Here is a 23,491-nt window from a genome sequence, read left to right on the forward strand (position 1 = left end):
TGATATGGCAAAAATGCACACGCTTGTGGCGTCTGACCAAACTCCTGAACTGAATGTTTTGAGTCCTGGAAGAGGGAGTGGGAGTGATGTTACTCACCCTGCGTCAGCATGACCTACATGCTGCACTGCTTAAAAAAAAAGAAAAAATAATCAGCGGTGACGCACTGCTCCTTTTCCTAAATTAGTGGTTTCTTTTTTTCATTGGACTTTTCCTCAATGTATTGCTCATAAAAAGAAACCTGCTCCAAAAAGCTGAAATCCAGATCATAGGGCTGTGTGTATGCACGTGTGAGAGTGTGTGTGAGAGTGTGTGTGAGAGTGTGTGTGAGTGTGTGTGTGAGTGTGTGTGTGTGTGTGTGTGTGTGTACGTGTGTGAGAGTGTGTGTGAGAGTGTGTGTGAGAGTGTCAGTGTGTGTGTCCACAGAATAAAGTAGGTCTGGACACTGGGGAACACAGAGAGGACATACAGCAGTACACGGGGCCTGCCTGTACCTCAGAGGGGGAGAGTGGCGTCTCGGGGGAGGACAGGCTCAGCTCCAGGGTGTCCACCTTCTCATAGGTGCGCTTCTGCCGTCCAGGGCCCTCTGGCACCAGCGGGGAGCGGGGCGGGTCGCCGTGGTGACCGGTGCGGTACAGGGAGTGGCAGCTGGAGGCGATGTCCTCCCGGGAGCCGCCCCTGCGCGGGCCGTAGGTGCGGAGCGACCCCAGAGGGGTGCGGGCGTTTGGGGCCGAACCCTCCGACCCCTGGGTGTCCAGGCTGGCCTTACTGTCCCGCACCGTGTTGGAGCGGCTGACCGCTGCCTTCACCTCCGCCATCAGCCTCTCGCTGAGGGCGTCCAGCTCCGCGCTGCCCCCCATGGACCCGGGCCGGCCCTGGCCCCCCGCGGGGCGCCGGCGGTTCCTGCGGCACAGGCTGGGCGAGGGGCCCGTGGAGTAGCCCGAGTCCTGGCAGTGCAGGGGCAGGGCCGAGGGGCACTCGGGCGAGGCCAGGCCCCCCAATCCGCCCTGCCGCAGCTCCATGCCCCGCAGGAGGCTGACCTCCAGGGTCCTCCAGGTCTGCCTCCTCTCCACCCGGCCCTCCCTCTCCCTCTCCCTCTCCCTCTCCCTCTCCCTCTCCCTCTGCAGGGCAGGGGCTGGGGCCCCGGGCCGCTCGGGGGCGCTGGAGATGTCGGGCGGGGGGAGAGACCCCGAAACGGGTTCCACGTTCACCATATGCCTGATCCCCTCCCGGCCGGCGGGGCTGTAGTCCGTTTCTGCGGGGGTCCCCCTGTTCCAGGACCCCGAGTGGGAGATGGGGTGCGGAAGCAGCCTGGTCTGCTGACCCTGGCCCTGCCGAGGGGGGTTCTGGGGGCCAGGGCGGGGGGCGGGGGGCCCTCCCTCCACCTCCATGTCTGCCGGGGGCTCCTCGTACACGGGCAGCTCCATCGGGGGGTGGTCGTAGACGGGGGCCGTGGATCCGGGCTGGGGCGATGCAGAGCGGGGCGTCCCGCCCTGGGCCCTGTGGTGAGGGCGGGCAGCGGGGCCAGACCCCGGGATGGTGAGCGTGTCGGGTGTCACCGGGCAGAAGTGGCCATCCTCCGTTTTTTTGAGGTGGAAAGCCTGCTTGCAGTCTGCGGATGCCACCAGAGACTGGGCGGACTGGGCAGGGCTGACATGGGCTCCAGAGCGCCTGCTGCTGGCCGGGTTGGGCGTGAGCAGGCCGCGGGTGGGGGGGTTGGGGGTGAGCTGCCCTCGGTTGGAGGGGTTGGGGGTGAGCTGCCCTCGGTTGGAGGGGTTGGGTGTTAGCAGACTGCGGCTGCTGTGGAGGAGCTGGGGGGTTTTAACAGGGCCGCTCTGGTTCCTGCCCACGCTGTTCACCTTCACCAACATGGCCGCCTTCGACCCTGGAGGGGGCTGCCATCTCTGCACAGAGTCTCTGAAACACAGAGGAGACCACAGTGAGTGAGTAACACACACATGCACACACAGACACACACAGACACACATAGGCACAAAAGCAATCACATTTCTCTGTCTGTTGGATGACAATGAAGCCACATTGAAGCCTGCAAAGAACAGAATGCAGGTCTAGTATCCAAAGCCCCAAGCAATCTTCCTCATTTTTTATCACTGTCAAAATTTTCAGCTTACTGTCCTTCCAACGTGTCTTTGCTCCCTTTTTTAAGGCTATGAAGTCTATACATAGCTCTGTGGGTAAGTGGGACATGTACTTCAGCGAGGTACAAACTGACCCACAAAACAGTTTCTCCTGCAACACCTCTATTCAACACAGCCTACTCAAACTTCTGAGATACAAACACTGACCCTGAAACAGTCTAAAAAGAAAGCCACGGGTAATTCAGACCTACCAGAACCTTTAAGCTTTATTAGAAGTGATTTCAGTTCTCAGCATCAGGCGTAAACAACAGCATTTCTCAGCTGACTAAAGCCTTCAGTGAAAGTCCAGTGTGAAGTTAAAGCTTTTCCCAGACCACTGCCTCTCATTTCAACACCAAACAGCATTTCACAGTGAAGGAGAGGCAGGGGAGGGCAGAGTTTATTTCTAGAGCACAACACTTCAAAATGTCAAACAAAAAAATGCTTTTGAGACACAAATATATCAATTTTCACTACACAGCTTATTTACTGGTTACTGGTGTGCAGAAGGTCACATTCATATTTCAATTAAAATATTCTTACTAAAGAAAGGAGAATCAGGTTGTTCAGAGAAAATAAAGTATTTCACAAGGTCCTTGAGAAGAAAAAAAAAAACTGAGAAAACAAGTAGTTGGTTGAGCTGTAAAGAAATATGCATAAACCTTTGACCTAAAGTCTGATGGCAGTAAAACATCTTAAGGTGTTGAAGTTATGCACACGTTAATCCCACGTGAACAGCACTTAACATGGGGCTGTAAATCATGGAAATTGCATGTACCTCTCCCTTCTGTAAACAACACCCTTCCATCCTACCCCCTATATAAACACACACGCGTGCAAGTACACACACACACACACACACACACACACACACACACACACACACACACACACACACACACACACACACACACACACACACACACACACACACACACACACACACACACACACACACACAAATTCAACGTTTGTTTCACTGTCAAAAGACCCTGGCTTATTTCACACCAAGTAAAAAAAACAAACGCCGTGGAAACTTAACTGCCGTTAACCTGTTCACACGGTCTCACTGGCTGAACCCCCGTTCCAGAAACCTCATAACCCCACCTTATCTCCTCATCAGCTCCTTTCACAAACACCCAAACTCACATAAACCCAACTGAGCTCTGAACTGTGCTCCCACTCCTCAACACAGCCATACAGAGGAGCAGAAAGAGAGAGATAGAGACAGAGGGAGCGGGGTAGGAGGTGCATCTGTTTAAAAAACAGAGATGAGAAGTTAGGCTATCCCACAATAGAACATATTTTCATGCCACACCTGAGGAGCTCATAAAATATGATTAAAAAGATGAAAAATATCTTACCCCCTCTTTTCCTCAAGCCGATAAGACTATACTCGAAACACCTGGTCCTTCCCCTTCGGCATAAAGTAAACACGAGGAGAGCTTGGGGAAAATGCTATAGCTTGCCTGTAAAACACTTGCTAACCAACATCTTCTAACTCGAGAAATAACGCACAAGGCTGCTACCAACTTAAAGCTGGAGGAGGTGGCAGAGGAAACGCGTGGGCAGGGTCAGTCCTCTGAGTTACAGTAGCAGGAATGGGGCCCCGGTAGCCCCCCTCTGCGGAGGCTCGGCCCCTCTGCGCTGTGCTTCAGCATGTGAAACAATGCCCTGGCAGCACCCTAGAGACCTGAGCTCCCCTCTGTCCCAGTGAGAGCTTCCTCCACACACCCCCTCCTTCCCCCACCGCACACACACTACTCCCCACCATACCAATACTCATTTTTAGTTGGCTAGGTAAGCAGTATTTGGATAGTTAAGTTTGGTCACTTTTGCTTTGTTGTTTGTTTATTTGTTGATTAAAAAATAAAAAATAAAAAAATAAAAAAATAGGCTTTGTTGTACGTCGCTCTGGATAAGAGCATCTGCCAAATGCCAATAATGTAATGTAATGTAAATACCGCACTGCTCCACTCAACACTCTTATCAAACCCCCGCAGTGTGGCTGACAGAGTAAACGTGGCTAAAGCGTGGTGAGTGCAGGACCCCCAGGACACTGGCCCTGAGGAACATCGCCGCACCATCAGGCTCACTGAAACTGCTGTAGACAGGAGAACTGACAGTTGAACACACACTGCTCACTGCTCAGGGGAGGGGGGGGGACTATTACATATTCTGTTTGAAAATGTTTGTTGAATAAAAAAAATTTTAACACAAGGGGGAAAAATTGGCTCTGATCCCTGATTCCAGGAGGGCCGCAGGATCTGCAGGTTTGCGTTTTGTTTGTTGTGCAGGACTCCATTTATCAACTGAAACGGCTGACTACACAATTCACCTCACTTGGTTTCTTAGTCTGAATGTGTTGTGGACTTTAAGGTAAAACAAAAACCAGCTCACATCGTGGCCCTCCAGGATCAGGGTTGAGAGCCCCAGAACTAGAATAGAGATGGAATCATGGGAAGACATATTTATACACACACAACACAGGTATTTTAAGAAGAAATTAGACATTCATAGAGGAAAGCTTTTTGTGGGGATAAATAAGTTCACTATTGTCCAGTACTCCAGTATATGATTGTTGGGGTCTCGAGGGAGGTCCTATTAAAGCTCAAAGGTTGTTTCTCCTCACAGCACAAACAGGAAATACCAATGTAGTGCTCACATAGTATTTTTATATACGGTCTTTTAACAAAAGGTCTTATGTGAGTAAAAACAAATAAACCCTAGCTACATAGATTCAATATAAATAGCAAAGTCCCCTCTCCACCCAGTCTCTAAAACTAAAAAATACCACACTAGCTTGAACAACTACTTTAAATCATAAAAATAAGAAGAGCTAGGCATGAGATCAATTTTCTTAACACTGCTGAATGAGAGCAGAATAAAACAGCAAGTTCCTACACTAACATAAAAAGATGAAACACCTCAGATAAACATTAGCTTAATCTTTGGAAAGACTGCTGTTCTAACTGAATAGTTCCCTGCCCACCTTGACAGCAAAATTTTTAGTTTTTTGACTACGATTTGACTAAATTACATAACTACAGTACATGCTTTTGGCATGTCTACTACAAACTGAAACACACACAGAAGGTAACCGCCACTGTCACTGATGACAGAAAATAGCCAGAGGCACTATCGGCTGAAGATTTTCTTTCTTCTATAACTTAGCCTTGGAATGCAAATGAAGTCCAGGCAGCAGTCTTGATCTGCTCTGTGACATCATGAGACAAACCTTTTGCGGGTAATACAATAACGAATTGTACAGAATGTCAAGTTGACCAAATGTCACCCACAATGTTAGCGAATTCACACATGTGGAAAGAAATGGTCATGTCGATTTGGGAGTTATTTATATTGTATCCCAGTCTTTGTTTTGGGACTTGTTGTCTGGCTCCATGTAAAAGGCAGATTAGCAGAGCGCATTCTTCCTGTTTTCCTTCAGGGTAACACAATGAAGAAGCCACTGTGCTATACTGGGTCAGCCAGTTTTGGCTCCAGCTCATGCTAGCCAACAATTCATTATTCATAGTTATGGCTACAGTCATAAGACTGGAGATTCACAGAGGACTGTAACGTGCCAGCAAATTAGCTCTTGGGCAGGGATCGTTTGGCCTTTTTACCAGTTCATGTTTATACTGTACAATCTATTGTACTGGACAAATTATTCTTCTGAAAGCACACAGCAGTGACCAGACATGACTTGGTAAAGATATGGTTACTGCGAGTTCATATGGAAACAGGTGGAGGCCCTTACTGTGGCACAAAAAGTCACAACTGCCTCGAGTGTCGCCCAGGGGTGGGAGGATTTCAGTAGGCTGGGATGTAGCGTCTCCATCTGACACAGTATGAACCCAACTAGCACACTGCAGTGTGATAAGAATTGGTGGCTAAGGTCACATGCTTCAGAGTGTACAGTATGCTTGTCTACACCCCCGAATCAACAGTGGAACCAAACACAATGCAAAAATGGAAATGCTTGTTGTGAGTTTGACAAGCTATTTAACTATTGCTATTTAAGGTAATGTACACCCACCCTGGCCACTGGCAAACCAAACCAAGCAAACCAAGAAACCACAAAGTGGGTTCAGAGAATGACTTCATCCACGAGCAAGAGGAGTACAAATTTCAACATCCTTCGGTAAAAACCAATGGAGCTCTCCTTCTCTACAATATGAGCTTACTCCACTGAGAGTCTGCTGATGGACTTCCTGCCTAAGTGCCCCTCCGGGCTGATTCTGGTGAGAGACGGCAGGTTAGCCATGACTTTGTCAGCCAGACCATCAGGCCACGACCCCAAAGACACTGCTCAGTGGGGAAAGAAACTCAAACCTGCTGCTATCAGGATGCCGTGCTCTACAGTCTCAGTTGAAAGCCTGCCAATTGATCTTGTACTCATGAATGGTTGAAGTAAGTCCAGTAAATAAAAAAACAAAAAACAAAAAAACAAGTAGCTTCTTTCGCCATGTTGTGTTATGTTTGTAAAGACAGCTGCAGTCTACTCACCCAGAATGGTGTGACATCGGAATAAGTTGTACGTGCTGAAATGTGTCTGAGCGTAGAAATACAATTATGCATGTGAATGCTGTCCTGTGTTGCTCTTAACCAGGCTCAGCTGTCTATAGACATTGAGCAATGTATTACTGGACATGTAAAACATATAGACCACTGCAGATACTGTAAAAGTAACGGTGATATAACATACTGTAAAACTACTCTCACATGTCAACTGTGGACTTAGTATGATAGTATGTCCCTGTCTCCCACAGACTCAGAGTTCAAAGGTCACGAGATTAAGTGGTGTGCTGTTAAATGAGGGGGTGAGAACACTTCCTTGTCATGCGTTTTAACAAAGTACATTCCACGTCAGAGCAGGATCAGACAGACCACTTTGGACTACAGCATTACCTAACTTAAATACTATTTATTTTCTTATAGTTCACAAGAGGTTATGATCTAGACACAAACCTTTACTGCTAGTAATGTCAAAGGCCTTGAATAATTATCATGCAATCTGACAAACCTTGAAAATATCTGTACCTCAAAGTGCTCCCTTCATACACTTTGAAGAAAATAAATGAGTCACATTACATCAGGTCTCTCAGCCTGGGTTAAAGTGGATCAGCTTAAAAGTTAAACCAAGAACTCTGAACAAGTGTCAGAAAACAATCTGAGGGAGGTAGGGAAGGAAATGGTGAGACAGAGTGAGGAACAGAGAGGGAGTGAAGGAGAGAGGGAGGAGGGTATTAAAAAGGGTCTGTCACATGGGAAAATGTGGCACAGGGAATTTGAAGCAAGTTTTAAATTCCTCACCCAAGATAATTCTTGACCCCAGGGGTCAAGTGTAGAGAAGAAAAAAAACACAGGTAAAGCTCAAATTACCACAGATTCATGGTCCTTTGGAATTTTACTCTTTAAATCTCAGCTCATAATTGTCTCCAAGTAATTTTTAAAACATAATTTTGTGTAGGTGGATGTTCACTGAATCACATATTTGCTTTTTAATACAATACTTTATAATTAAAGCACCATATGAGGTTTCCTGTCAGGCTGCATTCCAGGGCGAAACATGGTTTTGCTAGTGGCCACAAGGAAGATGACTTCATTGATGTTCATAATACTGCATCAAAGGGCACATGGTTTCACAAACTATTATTATTGAAAGGAATGTGTATGTATATATATATATATATATATATATATATATATATATATATATATATATATAATGATGCATTATTATTAGGCTCTGAAAAAAACACAAACATGCCACACATTTCAGGGTTCAAAACTTCAAAAAGCAAAAGGGCAAATCCCTCTGCAGGCTAAACAAAGTTAGCAGTCAGGCGATTTAAATTTGCGTCAGGCGGCCCTGCTCTCGAACCCCGGGCCAAGCACCTCACTGCATGCTCTCCTGAGTGGCAGGGGGCAGAGTGCGGGGGTCTGGTAGGGGGCAGAATGCGGGGGTCCAGCAGGGGGTGAGAGGAGGCCGCCAAACATAATTCAACCTTGCGTGTTCTTCCTGGAATATCAGTTAGGACAAACACGAGGCTGACTCAGAGGAGCAGTGGGATTGGGAAATACCGGCCATTTTCACCCCTGGGAGTAGGAAAAAAAAAAACATCCTACTCATAACTTCCTCGCCGACAGAAACAGGAAGAGGAAATGGGGTGTACAGCCAAGATCTCAAAGGTGACATTTTATTAATGTTTTTATTTGCTTTATTCAGAGGCTTGAAGGCCTTCAGGATATTTTTTCAAATTTAAATCAATAAATATATCTTCAGAAATCTGCCACCTCAGAGTTCAACATTCATTTCCTTAAATACTACAGTAATACACATGACAGACATGCACACAAACACCCACAGTCTTTTTAGTGGGTGGTAACACTGCTATTCAACCACAGCATATCCGCTGAAGAGGCTCTATTACTGCCCTTGTAGGGGCAAATAAAAGACTTACACAAACGTAAATGGATGCCCTCAAATTCCACCTGGAAGCATTCAACTGTTCTGTAAATCAAACCGTTTTCAATTTCAGAGAAACCTACAGAATATTCCATACAGCCATTTCCATCCCATTGGTACCTAATATTGCACACGGACAGCATCCATGGCATAATGCATGTATGATAATTAATATCTCAGTTATTAAAACAATGAAATCTCAAACCAATATCCCTATTCAAGTTTCTATTCATGGCCGTGATGGCAGCATAAAATAATGGAGTTTTAGCACAGAAAAGAGAACTAGACGGAACAAAAACAAGAGGGTGACTACCAACACTGTATTTTCAGGTGCTGTTAAAAACAATTTGATTTTCCAAAACAGATTCTCCCATCTCCTGTATGTTGATGGTCTCAGTTTTCCATTGTTAGTTATAAGAAGAACCAAACACAGAGTGTATGAGCCTCTTGCCCCCTTCAGAAGAGGTCACAGAGCACTGCCTGCCCTTGGCCAGGGATGGTGGGCGATCCATAGACACCACGGCTTCACAGGGCTGATAAAACGTTTGCCTCCGTCCCCTTCTGATGATGCGCGCATTACCCTAGCAGACTCCTACCATTCCCGCTCTACGCCACAGGCTATCAAATGAGGTCAACCAACGGGACAAAGGACCTACTGTGAACCCACCCCCACCACGAGTCACCCTGGCGACCCATTGACCCGTGAAATCATGCGGCAGCCAAGCTTGAGATTCTCCCTCCCAAATCCAAGACATTTAAAGAGTAACTGAAACGTAATCCCCAACGTACAGACGAACCATTTAAGAAAGCGAGGTTAAGTGGAAGCAAAGAGGAGTGAAGGTTAAGCGTCCCCATTATAATCTATACCCAATCAGATTCTCTCTTGGGTGCACAAACACGCGAAAAGTGTGTGACTCACACAGATAGATATAATTACAGGACATCAAGACATTTTCCAGCCCTTAAATAGGGTGGAATTCCTATGATATGAAATCAGAGTTAGTCAATGAGTATTGAAATTATAACATGGGCTGTCACTGATATTTGGAAAAATTATTTTCTTAAGTAAGGAAATGTTTCAACCTTGAATAGTAGGGGATTACAGTGGACCTTTCTGTCAATAACTTTAACGAAGGTACCCAAAAAATTATCTTAAAGAATCTTTTTTTAAAATTTTTTTAATTTTTTTTTTCTTCGGGGCATTGCCAGTAAAAACAAGAGAGACAAGAACCAATTTTCCTTTTTTAATCCTCTAGGTCAAGCAGCTTAAATCCGGGCAGGAGAACAACAACAAAAATCCGTAACAAAATAAAGGAAATTAAATAATACATTAAAAACTTAATAAAGATGTCAATATAAGTATGCTATTTTGATGCAAAATACATGCAATACAAATGTATCTGGTAAGTTTCACTGTGTCCAAGAGATGATCAACAATGTAATGTTTTAGTGGCTCTGTACGGTCACAATGTGTGGCCTTGTTTTCGCATGTCCAGACGCTCTACTTTGGGGGTGGGGGTGCAGCAGACAAAGCGATCAGACCCAGTTTTGGGGTGACCCTATTCAGCTCAATCCCAACACAGCTGCTAATTGTTTTGGACAGAGTGGAAGGGTACTAATGAGCGAACAAAGGGGCGTCTCTACACTTCAGGAGGGATATGACAACAAGGGCCAGGCAGCCCCTCACCTAGTCAGGACTGCAGGCCTGTTCTGAAGGCCTTCATATAGCACCGTTTCAGTGTACTCAATAGCAGGCTCAATATAAAAACAGATAACTGCAAATACAGCAAGTGGTCCTAAAGAGGATGGGATATTTGACTTTCAACTTTCCTGCCAGAGCCATAATCGGTCGTTTAAGGCTCTTTATGAGCACGGAGTTGTATTTTTGTCAGGGGTGATTTAAAAACCCCACATAGTGATTTCTAAGCATCAGTTATGAGATACATTGGCGTCATTGCAGTTTGACCATATGCATGTTTAACATGATGTAGGTATGCAAGCTACATGAAGGCAGCACAATTATTTTAGCAGTGCGGTGTTTTTCAGTTGGAGGCACTGGCTCTTTATCTACTGGCTGTCCAGGACTCTCGTTATCTTGTTCATGCCGTTCCTGTGAACTTAAGGAACATCACCACAATGGCCTTGTAGGCCGCTCAGCACAAACATGTCTGGCAGATAAATACGTAATGAAAACAATAATGACTATAAAGGGAAGAAGTGGTTTAAGCTGTCTCTACAATGCCATCCCCACACCCGAAACTTTGGTCTCAAAGTCAGACAGCTTTTGTCCAAGAGTGGAAAAAATTCCAAAAAATAACCAAATTTCAGAACCCACAGCCTGTCGCCTGATATTTAAAAAGAGGAAAACTTAAAAAGAAGTGCTGGGAAACGGCCAGCCTTACTCTGGCTGTCAAGACTATTTTTTGAAAGAGAAATGAACCTGACTCACACAGAGGGATTAATAATCCCTCCCAGCATTACACATACGCTTCCCTTTAAAGGAAAGCAAGGAGAAAGCCACAGCACGACATGAAAATATTTCATTAAGCACCAAAGCCCCCCTGCCCGCAGGGGTAAACGGTGTATTTCTGCGTGGCGGTTAAGAACGACGGCCCAATGCCGTGACCGTGCCATAAACACGTCTGACTGCCTTTCCGACCTCGGGAAACCGGGAATATCCTGTACTGGTCTCTCTGGCACGAATGCAGTGCTTTTCTGCACATTTGGCGGTTATATTTCAGAGCTACTGTACTAAGTCACCTGCTTCCTGAGGGGGAAGGATAAGCAGATAGTGTAGTTACGCAACACCTCAAAGACATATGGAAGGGTAATTGGTAGAGACAGAAACTCTCTGGGCAGCCATAGCATTTCATCCATAGAAATACTTCACATATCTACACACTGCCAGCACAAACCTATAATTTAAACCTAGAATTTATGTATGTGTTTCTTCTGCTAGCAATGTGTAGATTTGATGGTATGTTTGTTATAAATCCAGACATAGTCACCCAGCTATGTGGAAGTGCCTTGTCATTTTCCCCAGAGCAAAAAACAGGCAGCCACAGTGGATTGAAAGAAATTCTTCTCAGATGCTGACGGACACATTCCCACACCACAGCCACCTGACCATGACAGAGAATCAGCCCTCAAAAGCTACTACATACACTCACTGAGCACTTTATTAGGCCTTTTAGACAATTTCTTTAGACTTATTGGTCATATCTACTTAGTGGTTTGACACGTTATGCGTTCAGAGATGCTCTGCTGCATACCACTGTTGTAATGTGTGGTTATTTGCATGTTGCCTTCCTGAGAGCTTTGACCAGTCTGGCCCTTCTCCTCTGACCTCTCTCATTAGCAACACGTTTTTGCCCACAGAACTGTCACTGTTTTTAGTTTTTCGCACCATTCTCTGCAAACCCTAGAGACTGCCGAGTGTGAAAATCCCAGGAGATCAGCAATTTCTGAGATATTCAAACCACCCTGTCCGGCACCAACAATCATTCCACGGTCAAAGTCACTCGCCCAAAGATCATATTTCTTCCCCACATTTGGTCTGATCTCAAGAACAGCTGAACCTCTTGACCATGCACAGGTCTACCTAACAAAGTGCTCACTGAGTGTACATATTTACGTATCGACTGTCACCTGAGAACATCCTTCCGGCTGTCCCTGCTGTCTCTGCTGTCCCTGCTGTCCGTGCTGTCCGTACGGGCCTTAGCGGGGGCGTCCCTGCTGCTCTCAGGGTCCGGGGCCGGGGGGAGCGGGGCGTGGCCGTAGCGGGGGAGGGACTTGCAGCGCCTCTCCCCGGCCGCGGCGTCGGGGAGCGGGGGGCCGGCGTTGCCGTGGAGCTGGGACTCGGAGCTGCGCTTGCGGGCCTGCAGACGGGCCAGCGGCACCACGTCCCCCTCCCGCGGGCGGTGCCACACGGTCCGCCGGCTGCTGCAGTTGTAGTAGTAGAAGCGGCCGTTGTGCGGGTCGAACAGCTCCCACCACTGGTTGCCGTCGGACTGGCGCACGGGTATGTTGGCGGGCGGGGTCCAGCCGCACTCCCCTGTGGACAGGTTGACGTACATTCGCTCCCGCGAGCGGGGCTCCAGGATCTCCACCCAATCAGAGCTGCAGGGGACACGTGGGGGAGGAAATGATGTCATAGCCTGGAGACACGGTATACGGTGATGTCATTAATTGGTACCTAGTGTGTGTGAGTGTGTGTGTGTGTGTGTGTGTGTGTGTGTGAGTGTGCATGTGTGTTTACACAGGTGTATAAAATGCATTTTGACATTCAGTAAGTCTCCAGAGTGAAGCAGCTACTGCAGCAATAACTTAAAATTGCAAGGTTTATAAAGACCTTTCTTCACTTTCTCACATGTGTATACACGCATGGACACACACATGTGCGCACACACACCCCCATACACAAACACCCATCTGGAGAAGGCGCCGCAGGGCTAACTAGGTACAGTAAAACCAAAGTAATAAAGTGTTCACATAAAACGTCATGTTGGCATGACAGCAGCAAAGAGCCAACATACTAAGGTCAGTTTCAGCACAGTACAACAGAACCTGCCGGGGAGGCTGCGCCTGTCAGCAGTACTTGCAGAGCCTGAATAAATCACAACACTAAAACCCATCCAAACACCTCACAAACGCATGAAAGTGAACCAACACAGTCTCGCTCCTGTGATGACGGATGGGATCATGGGAACGTTTCGCATGGAAGGAATGCCAGGAATGAAACATGAGGATCAGCCTGAAAGGGCAGCACCAGGCAGGCAGAGACGGAGGCACAAGGCCTCCACCCCCGCCCCCCGCTGACCCCCGCGCATGTTTGATTAGCTGCGGCGTAGCTGTGCCGTCGTCTGAGCAACGCCACGTCAGTGAAAGCGGACTTCAGAAGCATCACTTCTGCATCAGCACATCAGGACACAGAGAGGGGGGGGGGGCACAGTCCTTGAACTGTCTCTACGCCCCCCCCCCCCCCCCCCCCCTTCCCCTCCCCCAGCTGTGCCATACCACACTGACCCCAGACCAACCTGAAAGGAAGTCCTCACACACTGGGTCTTCTGCATTCAAACCTGAACTTGTAAAGGAGGCACTATCTCAGGGGCCATACAATCACTGCAGTATGCGAGTACCTCACATAACTTCTGCAATTTGACAATGGCATTTTGAACATTCAACATGATTTATTTTGTTTTAAGATGGTGTATGCTCTCTGGATACATTTTGCATACAAAGAAAATAACTTCTCAGCAGTCCGTCACGCTGTGATATTGAGGGCAATACATCGATGTCTCGATAGCAACTGCTACCCAGTCAATCAGTAATACTATGCAAAAGGACAGGGGAATACTGCAGTTTGAGCTAATAAAAATGGTTCTTCAGTACCAGCTAGCAGGCAATGCTGATAATCCTTCCCAGGGATACAACAGTACAATGTGTGTATGTGTGTATTATAACAATAAACCAAAACCAAAACCAAACAGATGAGGCCATTTTGAAGAAATATGAAATAAATATATGAGGGTGGATAAGACTATCATATGGGAGGGGGGCTGCTCCATCAATGAAAGGAGGTGCAATAGACCAGTTAAGGGTTTGAGAGCAACAGCAGTGGAACAAGAAACTTTCTCAAGGAAGGTCTTGGTCTGTCTCTCATATGCACACAGTAGGGAGGCAAGGTCTTCAGCCAAAACCCCAGTCTACCCAGCCTCCACCCAGTAAACAGTGAGGGAAATGCAGTTTTAGCTACAAGGGTGGGGCCATGTTTTCCATAAAAAGTAGAGTCTGTGGGTACCACAGAAAACTCTGGCCTTTCATTACCCATTACTATTCCAGTGCATTCCACACAAGCACGCACACACAAACCCACACACACACCCACAATTTTCTGCAGTGCCAGTCAGCAGAGGTGAAGCTCGGTTATCACATTCAAATGTCATCATTTTAACCCATAGGTAAAATGGCGAACTTGTGCGTCACACACTGTACAATCTCCACACACGTGTGCGTTCTTATTAACTTTGTACCCAAAACTCACCACTCCAGAAGAGCAGTTTGAAATGGTTGTGTTTTGCCAAACTCTAACAGTGATTTGCAGCTTGTGGAAACAAAATATTATATTTCAGCCATTATTACGTCAAGGCTAGCTCACGATAATTTCACTCCATTGACTTGGTGCAGACGTTACATTTTGGCTAAAAAGCTGTTTGTTACCTTAGTGTGTGTAACACCTAGAATTCCATCTGCTGTTGTTGAAGCAGCAGGTGATTAAAAAGTGACACGGCTAAAGAGAGAATATCTAAAGCTAGCAGATAAATGGAGAGTCAACAGAAAAACATAGTGCCTATTTGCCAGTCTACAGCTGGCCCATGTTCAGGGGCCATGTACATGCAAACTGACTAAAGGAGGAAAGATACAGAAATACAGACCGTGAACTCCGTATGACATCAGTCAGACTGCCTAGATTTCACCAGTAGAGGAAAGCCTGAATTGTCAGAAAGTTAGACAAATGTAAATACAATCTAAATCAGTAGGTCTCAGCATAGAGGTCAGGACGAGGTCACGAAGGCCCACGACGCGGTTCTCTCATGGCTGAGCCTTTGGGGTTTTAAATGTTCACTGCACAATGGCTGCATTCTGAGAACACAACTGAAACCACAGTCAACAAACTGAATAATCCTCTCTGATCTAAAATTAAACATCAAGAATTTTTTTGTCTTAACATTTGTCAAGATTTTATCTTGCAATTGTGTACAATTGTGGGCTTGTGCTCCACAGTGCAGCCAGGACAAGGAGACTTAAACATCTGAATCCGTGTTCTGGGGCAGACACACACTGGCCTTCTCATGAAGAGGCAGGGGTTATTCGCAAGACATGGCCTCTCATTTTGTCCAAAGATCATGCCAACAGGAAAAACGTATGGAAGAATATGTCAGTTATAGAAGTGAATAAGCAAATCAGATTAAAATTCTTTCTTTCTTGTTAAATGGCACCGTTCTCAGAAGTTGAGATCACATTGATTACACAGATTCAGAAACATGTGGCTTTAGGTTCAACTGAAGCTTACATTTACAAATCCAGAGAGCAAGAAATATCACCCCAACATGCATAGACTCAGGCACGCACGTACTATATGTTTACAGACAGATCTCACACATACACATACACATACACATACACATACACATACACATACACATACACATACACATACACATACACATACACATACACATACACACACAAAATCTCCTGGACAGAGTTCTCTAAGGTTGAAAACAAACAGATTTTTCAAAAACAAGCAATGCCCACATTAATGACCATCTCTCCCGCTTCCTAACACTAAACAGTGCTCCTCTTACAGCAGAGCAGACTGTAATTTTATTTCCAGATAGATTTATAAGCACACATGAGAAGCACTGCATACACACAGACTAACTATGTCATAACAGCTGGGCCTGAAGCTGACATTCTTTGCTTCAGAAAGATGTATTAGGTGACAGTCCTGGAGAATTGCGTACAGTATCTTTTTGTTCAGTTATGTCATACTCTGCAGGGTAAAGTAAGTCTCTCTCCCACACTGGATCCAAGCCCTGCTGGAGTGGTGCTGGTGGAGAATGAGATCCCATCACACCGCAAGAGAAAAGAGAATAATAAGACTCAGACAAGCAGACAAAGAGACAGACAAACTTTGGCTATTTTAAAAAGTGCAAACATAGATACACGCACCCATCCACACAAATTGACACCTCTAAAAAAAATCCAAACACACACACCCCCACACCTGCATGACCTGCTGACTCACCTGTGCTCAGTGCACAGGGGACCCACCACAGACTGAGAGAGTGAGTTAGAGTGAGATAGTGAAAGCGATTGAGTGAGAGAGTGAGAGAGTGAGAGAGTGAGTGTGAGTGAGAGAGAGAAAGCAAGTGAGAGAGCGAGTGACAGAGACACATAGAGACAGAGAGAGACAGAGAGAGACAGAGAGAGACAGAGAGAGACAGAGAGAGACAGAGAGAGTGAGGGCCTGCCCTGGTTGCCTGCTCGCCGAGTGTCTCTACAGTAGGCAGAGCTGATCGTGCCCCACAGGCCCGTTTGTTGTCCTGGGCTCACACCCAACTCCTGCAGGACCAGGAGAGCAGCCAGAAGAACATATCCCTCTCCCTATATCCCTCTCCCTCTCCCTCCCTATATCCCTCTCCCTCCCTCCCTCCCTCCCTATATCCCTCTCCCTCCCTCCCTTTCTTTCTCCCTCTCTCCCTCCTAGAACTGCCACTTTGAACAATTTTCCCTTTTGCTTGCTTCTGTTTTATGCCATATGCATTTAGACTGAACCAAGACTGATATGAAAGCTGTTGCACTGAACTTGAGAAGTCTCCTCCCGCCTCATGGAGTGGACTGATGCTGTGGACCTCACAGAGAAAGGGAGATCAGTACTACCGCTCCAATGCACAGTTATGCAAGGACGACTAAAAATAAAACAAATTAAGTCACACAGACAAAGGCTGGAAATGAGAGACAGAGCTGCCCACTGAAATAATCGGTTCGGTCAACAGAGTACCTAGGAAAGCAGTCGCTCTCCATCCATCCCCCGCCTGTTCTGCAATTTACATGTCAAACTTTTAAACTCCTTCCATGAACTCAGATTACTTCCCAGAAATATAAATGCGTACAATTAAAAAGACACCCTAGGGTCCAAACTGCCATCAGCAACTGTAAACTACCAAACAATCAGACTTTATACACAAGATTTGGGTATGAGACTTAATCAAATCAATCACAGCTACGGTGATTAGTAGCAGTGTGTTACTTTCCTTATATCTGGGGAGGAATGTAAAAACCGCAACTTGCGTCTACAAAAGTCATATAAAAGTTCTCAGCCTGTCCTGTGCAATCTATGAGAAAAAATACCACCAACCTTCTTTTGTCTGTTTATACATCTCGGTAACTACAGTAACCCCAAGGCTTGAAAGCTTGAAAAGCCATCAGCTACTGTATCTGGATCTGAACACAAGACGCGAGTGCATTCAGTCAAACTTCTGATACACGTGGCTGGCTTGGTCTGCAGTCCTGTTCGTTGCCCGGTTACAGAGCTGGGCGTTGCCCACCTGGGGAAGCTGGGATGTGGTGGTGGAGTTTTTATTCTATTGTTCCATTGGCCATGTTGGATGAGGGCGTCAACTGAGTAAACAGAAGATGATGAATGTTCCCATCCACTGAGGTAGGGTGGACCAGGGACAGCCCTGGTACGCGGCCCTGCCTGTGTTTGCATTAGCTGGGTTATACGCTCAAGAGCCCCAGTGGGGGCTGTGCTAGCCAGGTTATCTGCTCAGAGAGCCCCAGTGGGGGTCGTACTGGCTGGGTTATACGCTCAGAGCCCCAGTGGGGGATGTGCTAGCCAGGTTATCTGCTCAGAGAGCCCCAGTGGGGGTCGTACTGGCTGGGTTATACGCTCAGAGCCCCAGTGGGGGATGTGCTAGCCAGGTTATCTGCTCAGAGAGCCCCAGTGGGGGTCGTACTGGCTGGGTTATATGCTCAGAGCCCCAGTGGGGGTTGTGCTAGCCAGGTTATCAGCTCACACAGGTGGCTACTGGAGCTCCAGCAGGGCTATCCCATGTACTGCAGATAAAACTGAGGAATCTACCCTCTGTGCAGATGAGGACGGGGAGCCACTCTGACATGGGAAAAGCCATGAAGGAATTGTGTGACATTCCCATTAACGGATCAGCCGCTGCCAGGATGCACAGAGAAGAACATGCCAGAAGGATGGGCGAGGCTGTCAGATAAGGTTACACCTGCTCAGGCAGGGTTTTCAACCAAAGGGACATTTATAGCCCAACATCCGTGAGTCCTGGAGCTGGGCTAAAGCAGAATGATAGACTCAAAATGAGGCTGTCCCACACACAGTTTATTGCACCCAAGTGCAATTTACTTGCTGCACTATAAAGATGTCTTTACAGTTTTACAACACCAGTCATCTAATGCAAGTATAGAAAATACCTTAGTGAGTGTGGCATTATTGGAAGAGAACTGAAAAATTTGAAAAGGTATAGACCACCATACTTCACATTTATCATTTTCGAGCCAATACACTAATTAGGCCAAATTTAAGCAAGAAAGGTTGTGAATGTTAAGTGGTGGTTAACTGCATAACTTTCATTTGCAAAAAAAGGCAAGTTGCACTTTATTCTGAGGCAAGTAACACTTTATTTAACTTTCCTCCTAATACAGTTTCCTGTGACATTTTATGAAATCCCTCTTCTGCAATAAACTGAAAATGTAGATGCCTCATAGAAAATAGACTCCAAAAGGATAAAGTACTGGGGTCTCCTCTTTATATTAAAGATAGAATATAAAAGAGCAGCCATACTTACAGAAATGTCAGTAAAACAAGCCAATGAGAAACGGATTACATGAAATGTATTTTGGTTCACCAGAACATGTCAACAGCTTCAAATCATTTGAACACTGCAGTGGGAAAAAGAGCCTAGTTGAGATTGCGTGTGTGGCTATCCTGACAGTGAGCTGAGAGCGTACTGTGTATGGGGGGGCAGGTTCAGCCACACACTGTCCCTGAGATGTGTGTCTCAGGGGCCGCTTCAGGAGCTGCTGAGCTGTGGAAAAGGGGTGTTGCAGGTAATGAGATCACACTGTCAATCTCTGTGGAGCCAGAGGCTTCGATCTCTCCGTCAGGAGCTAGAGTGCAGCGTGCGGACATGCCCCAGGCCCCTCGCTGTCCCTGCACCTGCTGCACCGTGAGAGCCAGGTCTGACCCAACACACACTGCCTCACACACTGCCTCACTGTGTGCTACACACTCACACACTGCCTCACTGTGTGCTACACACTCACACACTCACACACTGCCTCACTGTGTGCTACACACATACTCACACACTGCCTCACTGTGTGCTACACACACTCACACACTGCCTCACACACTGCCTCCCTGTGTGCTACACACTCACACACTGCCTCACTGTGTGCTACACACACTCACACTGCCTCACACACTGCCTCACTGTGTGCTACACACTCACACACTGCCTCACTGTGTGCTACACACTCACACACTGCCTCACTGTGTGCTACACACACTCACACACTGCCTCACTGTGTGCTACACACACTCACACACTGCCTCACTGTGTGCTACAACACTCACATACTGCCTCACACACTGCCTCACTGTGTGCTACACACTCACACACTGCCTCACTGTGTGCTACACACTCACACACTGCCTCACTGTGTGCTACACACTCACACACTGCCTCACACACTGCCTCACTGTGTGCTACACACACTCACACACTGCCTCACTGTGTGCTACACACTCACACTCACACACTGCCTCACTGTGTGCTACACACTCACACACTGCCTCAGACACTGCCTCACTGTGTGCTACACACTGCCTCACTGTGTGCTACACACTCACACACTGCCTCACTGTGTGCTACACACTCACACACTGCCTCACTATGTGCTACACACTCGCACACTGCCTCACTGTGTGCTACACACTCGCACACTGCCACACTGTGTGCTACACACTCACACACTGCCTCACTGTGTGCTACACACTCACACTGCCTCACTCTGTGCTACACACTCACACACTGCCTCACTGTGTGCTACACACTCACACACTGCCTCACACTGCCTCACTGTGCTACACACTCACACACTGCCTCACTGTGTGCTACACACTCACACACTGCCTCACTGTGTGCTACACACTCACACACTGCCTCACTGTGTGCTACACACTCACACACTGCCTCACTGTGTGCTACACACTCACACACCGCCTCACTGTGCTACACACTCACACACCGCCTCACTGTGTGCTACACACTCACACACTGCCTCACTGTGTGCTACACACTCACACACTGCCTCACTGTGTGCTACACACTCACACACTGCCTCACTGTGTGCTACACACTCACACACTGCCTCACTGTGTGCTACACACTCACACAACGCCTCACTGTGTGCTACACACTCACACAACACCTCACTGTGTGCTACACACTCACACAACACCTCACTGTGTGCTACACACTCACACAACACCTCACTGTGTGCTACACACTCACACAACACCTCACTGTGTGCTACACACTCACACAACACCTCACTGTGTGCTACACACTCACACACTGCCTCACTGTGTGCTACACACTCACACACTGCCTCACTGTGTGCTACACACTCACACACTGCCTCACTGTGTGCTACACACTCACACACCGCCTCACTGTGTGCTACACACTCACACACCGCCTCACTGTGTGCTACACACTCACACACCGCCTCACTGTGTGCTACACACTCACACAACACCTCACTGTGTGCTACACACTCACACAACACCTCGCTGTGTGCTACACACTCACACAACACCTCGCTGTGTGCTACACACTCACACAACACCTCACTGTGTGCTACACACTCACACAACACCTCACTGTGTGCTACACACTCACACAACACCTCACTGTGTGCTACACACTCACACAACACCTCACTGTGTGCTACACACTCACACAACACCTCACTGTGTGCTACACACTCACACACTGCCTCACTGTGTGCTACACACTCACACACTGCCTCACTGTGTGCTACACACTCACACACCGCCTCACTGTGTGCTACACACTCACACACCGCCTCACTGTGTGCTACACACTCACACAACACCTCACTGTGTGCTACACACTCACACAACACCTCACTGTGTGCTACACACTCACACAACACCTCGCTGTGTGCTACACACTCACACAACACCTCACTGTGTGTTACACACTCACACAACACCTCACTGTGTGCTACACACTCACACAACACCTCACTGTGTGCTACACACTCACACACTGCCTCACTGTGTTCTCCACACTCACACACACGATCACACAAGCACGCACATACACACTTTCACATGCCCACACCCACAAATGTGTGCTTGCATGCACACACACCCACAAGAACTATAAATGCACAGGAACCAAGGAAATGTAACAGTCATTCATCTATAGCAACACAATTTTGTTTTCAGAAAAGAAAGAAAAAAAATCACTGAAACAGATGATTCATTTTCTCTTCCCCACAAGAAACCCAACTGCATAACAAATACACTGGCTAATGAATTCCAAAGCAATAGCACTAAATGAAAAATTCTGAACCAGATTCAAAGCAGTCAACCTGAATACCCCTGACATACAGGTAGCCTGTTTAAGCCATTTATGGCAGAAAAAGATGACATTCGTGCCTTGGGGTGTAAATTTAGAAATGAAGGAACAATACATAATTAGGACAATTACAATGAAATTAGCTGGCCTGTTTTTTGGAAAGCCCTGTGGATGGGATTTGAATAGGGTTTCAGTGGTGGGGAAAGCTGGTGCGGCTGAACAGAACTAGGCCTGAGCAAGCTCATGAAGCCAATAGTCTCTTCTGAAAATGAACTGATGACAGAAAGGCATATGTCTTCAGACCATGAGATTTCTTTAAAATCCCATCAAACATTTATTGTAAATTTTGGCACAATTGCCCCCCAACACCCAAGATATGGCAGTCTTCACTAAAGCAAGTTACAACATCAACCCATGTGGGCAGCACATCTAAAAGCCCAGATAAAGTTAGTTAGGCTCACATATATTAGGTCATTTCGCATAACTGCCTTTTCATAGACTGTTTGAAAGCCACGATCTAAGACCATCGTATATGACTGTTAAAAACCACAAACAGCCATTTCCTAAGGCGTGGCAAATCTGTCGCGTTGATTTTAAGTGCTGTAAACGAACCAGATGAGGCCTTCGAAAACAAAACAAACCTTGCTCAAAAGAGATTGCGGCAAATACTTCACCATAACCACACTTAACACCCTTCAGCAGAAACTACTATATAATAAATTAACCCCAAGCGCAATACTACGTATATAAATAGCTCAATTAACCCTTGGGGTAGTAAATGTCCCCAAACTTTTAGCTGTTCCCAATGGAAAGTTGGTGTTAAGTGCTACCTTGTTATGCTCAAGATTATGTTCAACCCCTGGGGTTTGGGCAGGGAGCCCTCCATTTGTTTGGTGCCAGGGACATTCATATTTAATGTAGCTACTCCAAGTATAAACTGGAATAGCAGTCCTCTCTGTGACAGCTCGTACTCCTTAACAGGTTTCATTCACTGGCCGGGGGTATATTTAATATGGTATGGCTGTGGTTTTACGAAATTGATAATACCTTTTTAAAAGATTTGTCAATGAAACACTGACATTTAAAAAAGAAAAATGCTAAGAATCGCCAGTTCATTATGAAATCAGACTTCTTTGATACCTTTCACATAAGCCATCTGCGCTCGGTGAACAGGAGGGGGGGAAAAAAATCAAAGAGTTGATAATGATATACGGCCCGCATGTATCGCAGCACAAAGGACGCACTGAAGAATATAAGTGAAGTCAAATAAATCAAATGAACGTAGTAAACAGACAATGCCCGAGGTAGGGTACGGTCAACTAATAACGCGGGACATTACAAAACCGGTTTAAATTTCTACTCTGAGCGACAGCCAAGTAAATTGTGTTGATCCATCTAATATGTTTTACAAATATTATTAGAAAACTAGTTAAGTCTTGAGAATAAAGTTGTTCCTATTTTGCCATCTTAACTAACATGTCAGTTAATTCATTTTCATTTTAGGAAAAATAATAACTTCCCGTCGTGGGTGAATGTTTATGCTACTTTCTACTTAACCTGAATCACGCTCTTGACCTGGAAATTCGACAACTGTGATAAATGCCAATAACGCTAGAACACGATCAAGCTAACTTAAAATCACTCTATAACGCCCAAAACACCTGTTCAAAAACAG

General features: G+C 46.5%; 1 protein-coding gene across 2 annotated transcripts in view; it reads right to left on the bottom strand.

Moving 5' to 3' along the window:
- LOC133110641 (rho GTPase-activating protein 39-like) overlaps window positions 1–23,491 on the bottom strand; it is a 39,106-nt gene that overhangs the window by 14,799 nt on the left and 816 nt on the right. The window contains exons 2-3 of one of the 2 annotated variants that reach the window (XM_061220881.1): window positions 12,257–12,727; window positions 493–1,915 (exon numbers count right to left, since the gene is read on the bottom strand). In XM_061220881.1, coding sequence (XP_061076865.1) covers window positions 493–1,915; window positions 12,257–12,727 — 1,894 coding nt within the window. Of the gene's footprint in view, window positions 1–492; window positions 1,916–3,500; window positions 3,632–12,256; window positions 12,728–23,491 lie in introns of those variants that run through there. The other variant, XM_061220882.1, reaches the window with a different exon arrangement.

The sequence above is a fragment of the Conger conger genome, chromosome 14 (assembly GCF_963514075.1).
Source record: "Conger conger chromosome 14, fConCon1.1, whole genome shotgun sequence".
In the NCBI taxonomy this organism is placed as follows: domain Eukaryota; kingdom Metazoa; phylum Chordata; class Actinopteri; order Anguilliformes; family Congridae; genus Conger; species Conger conger.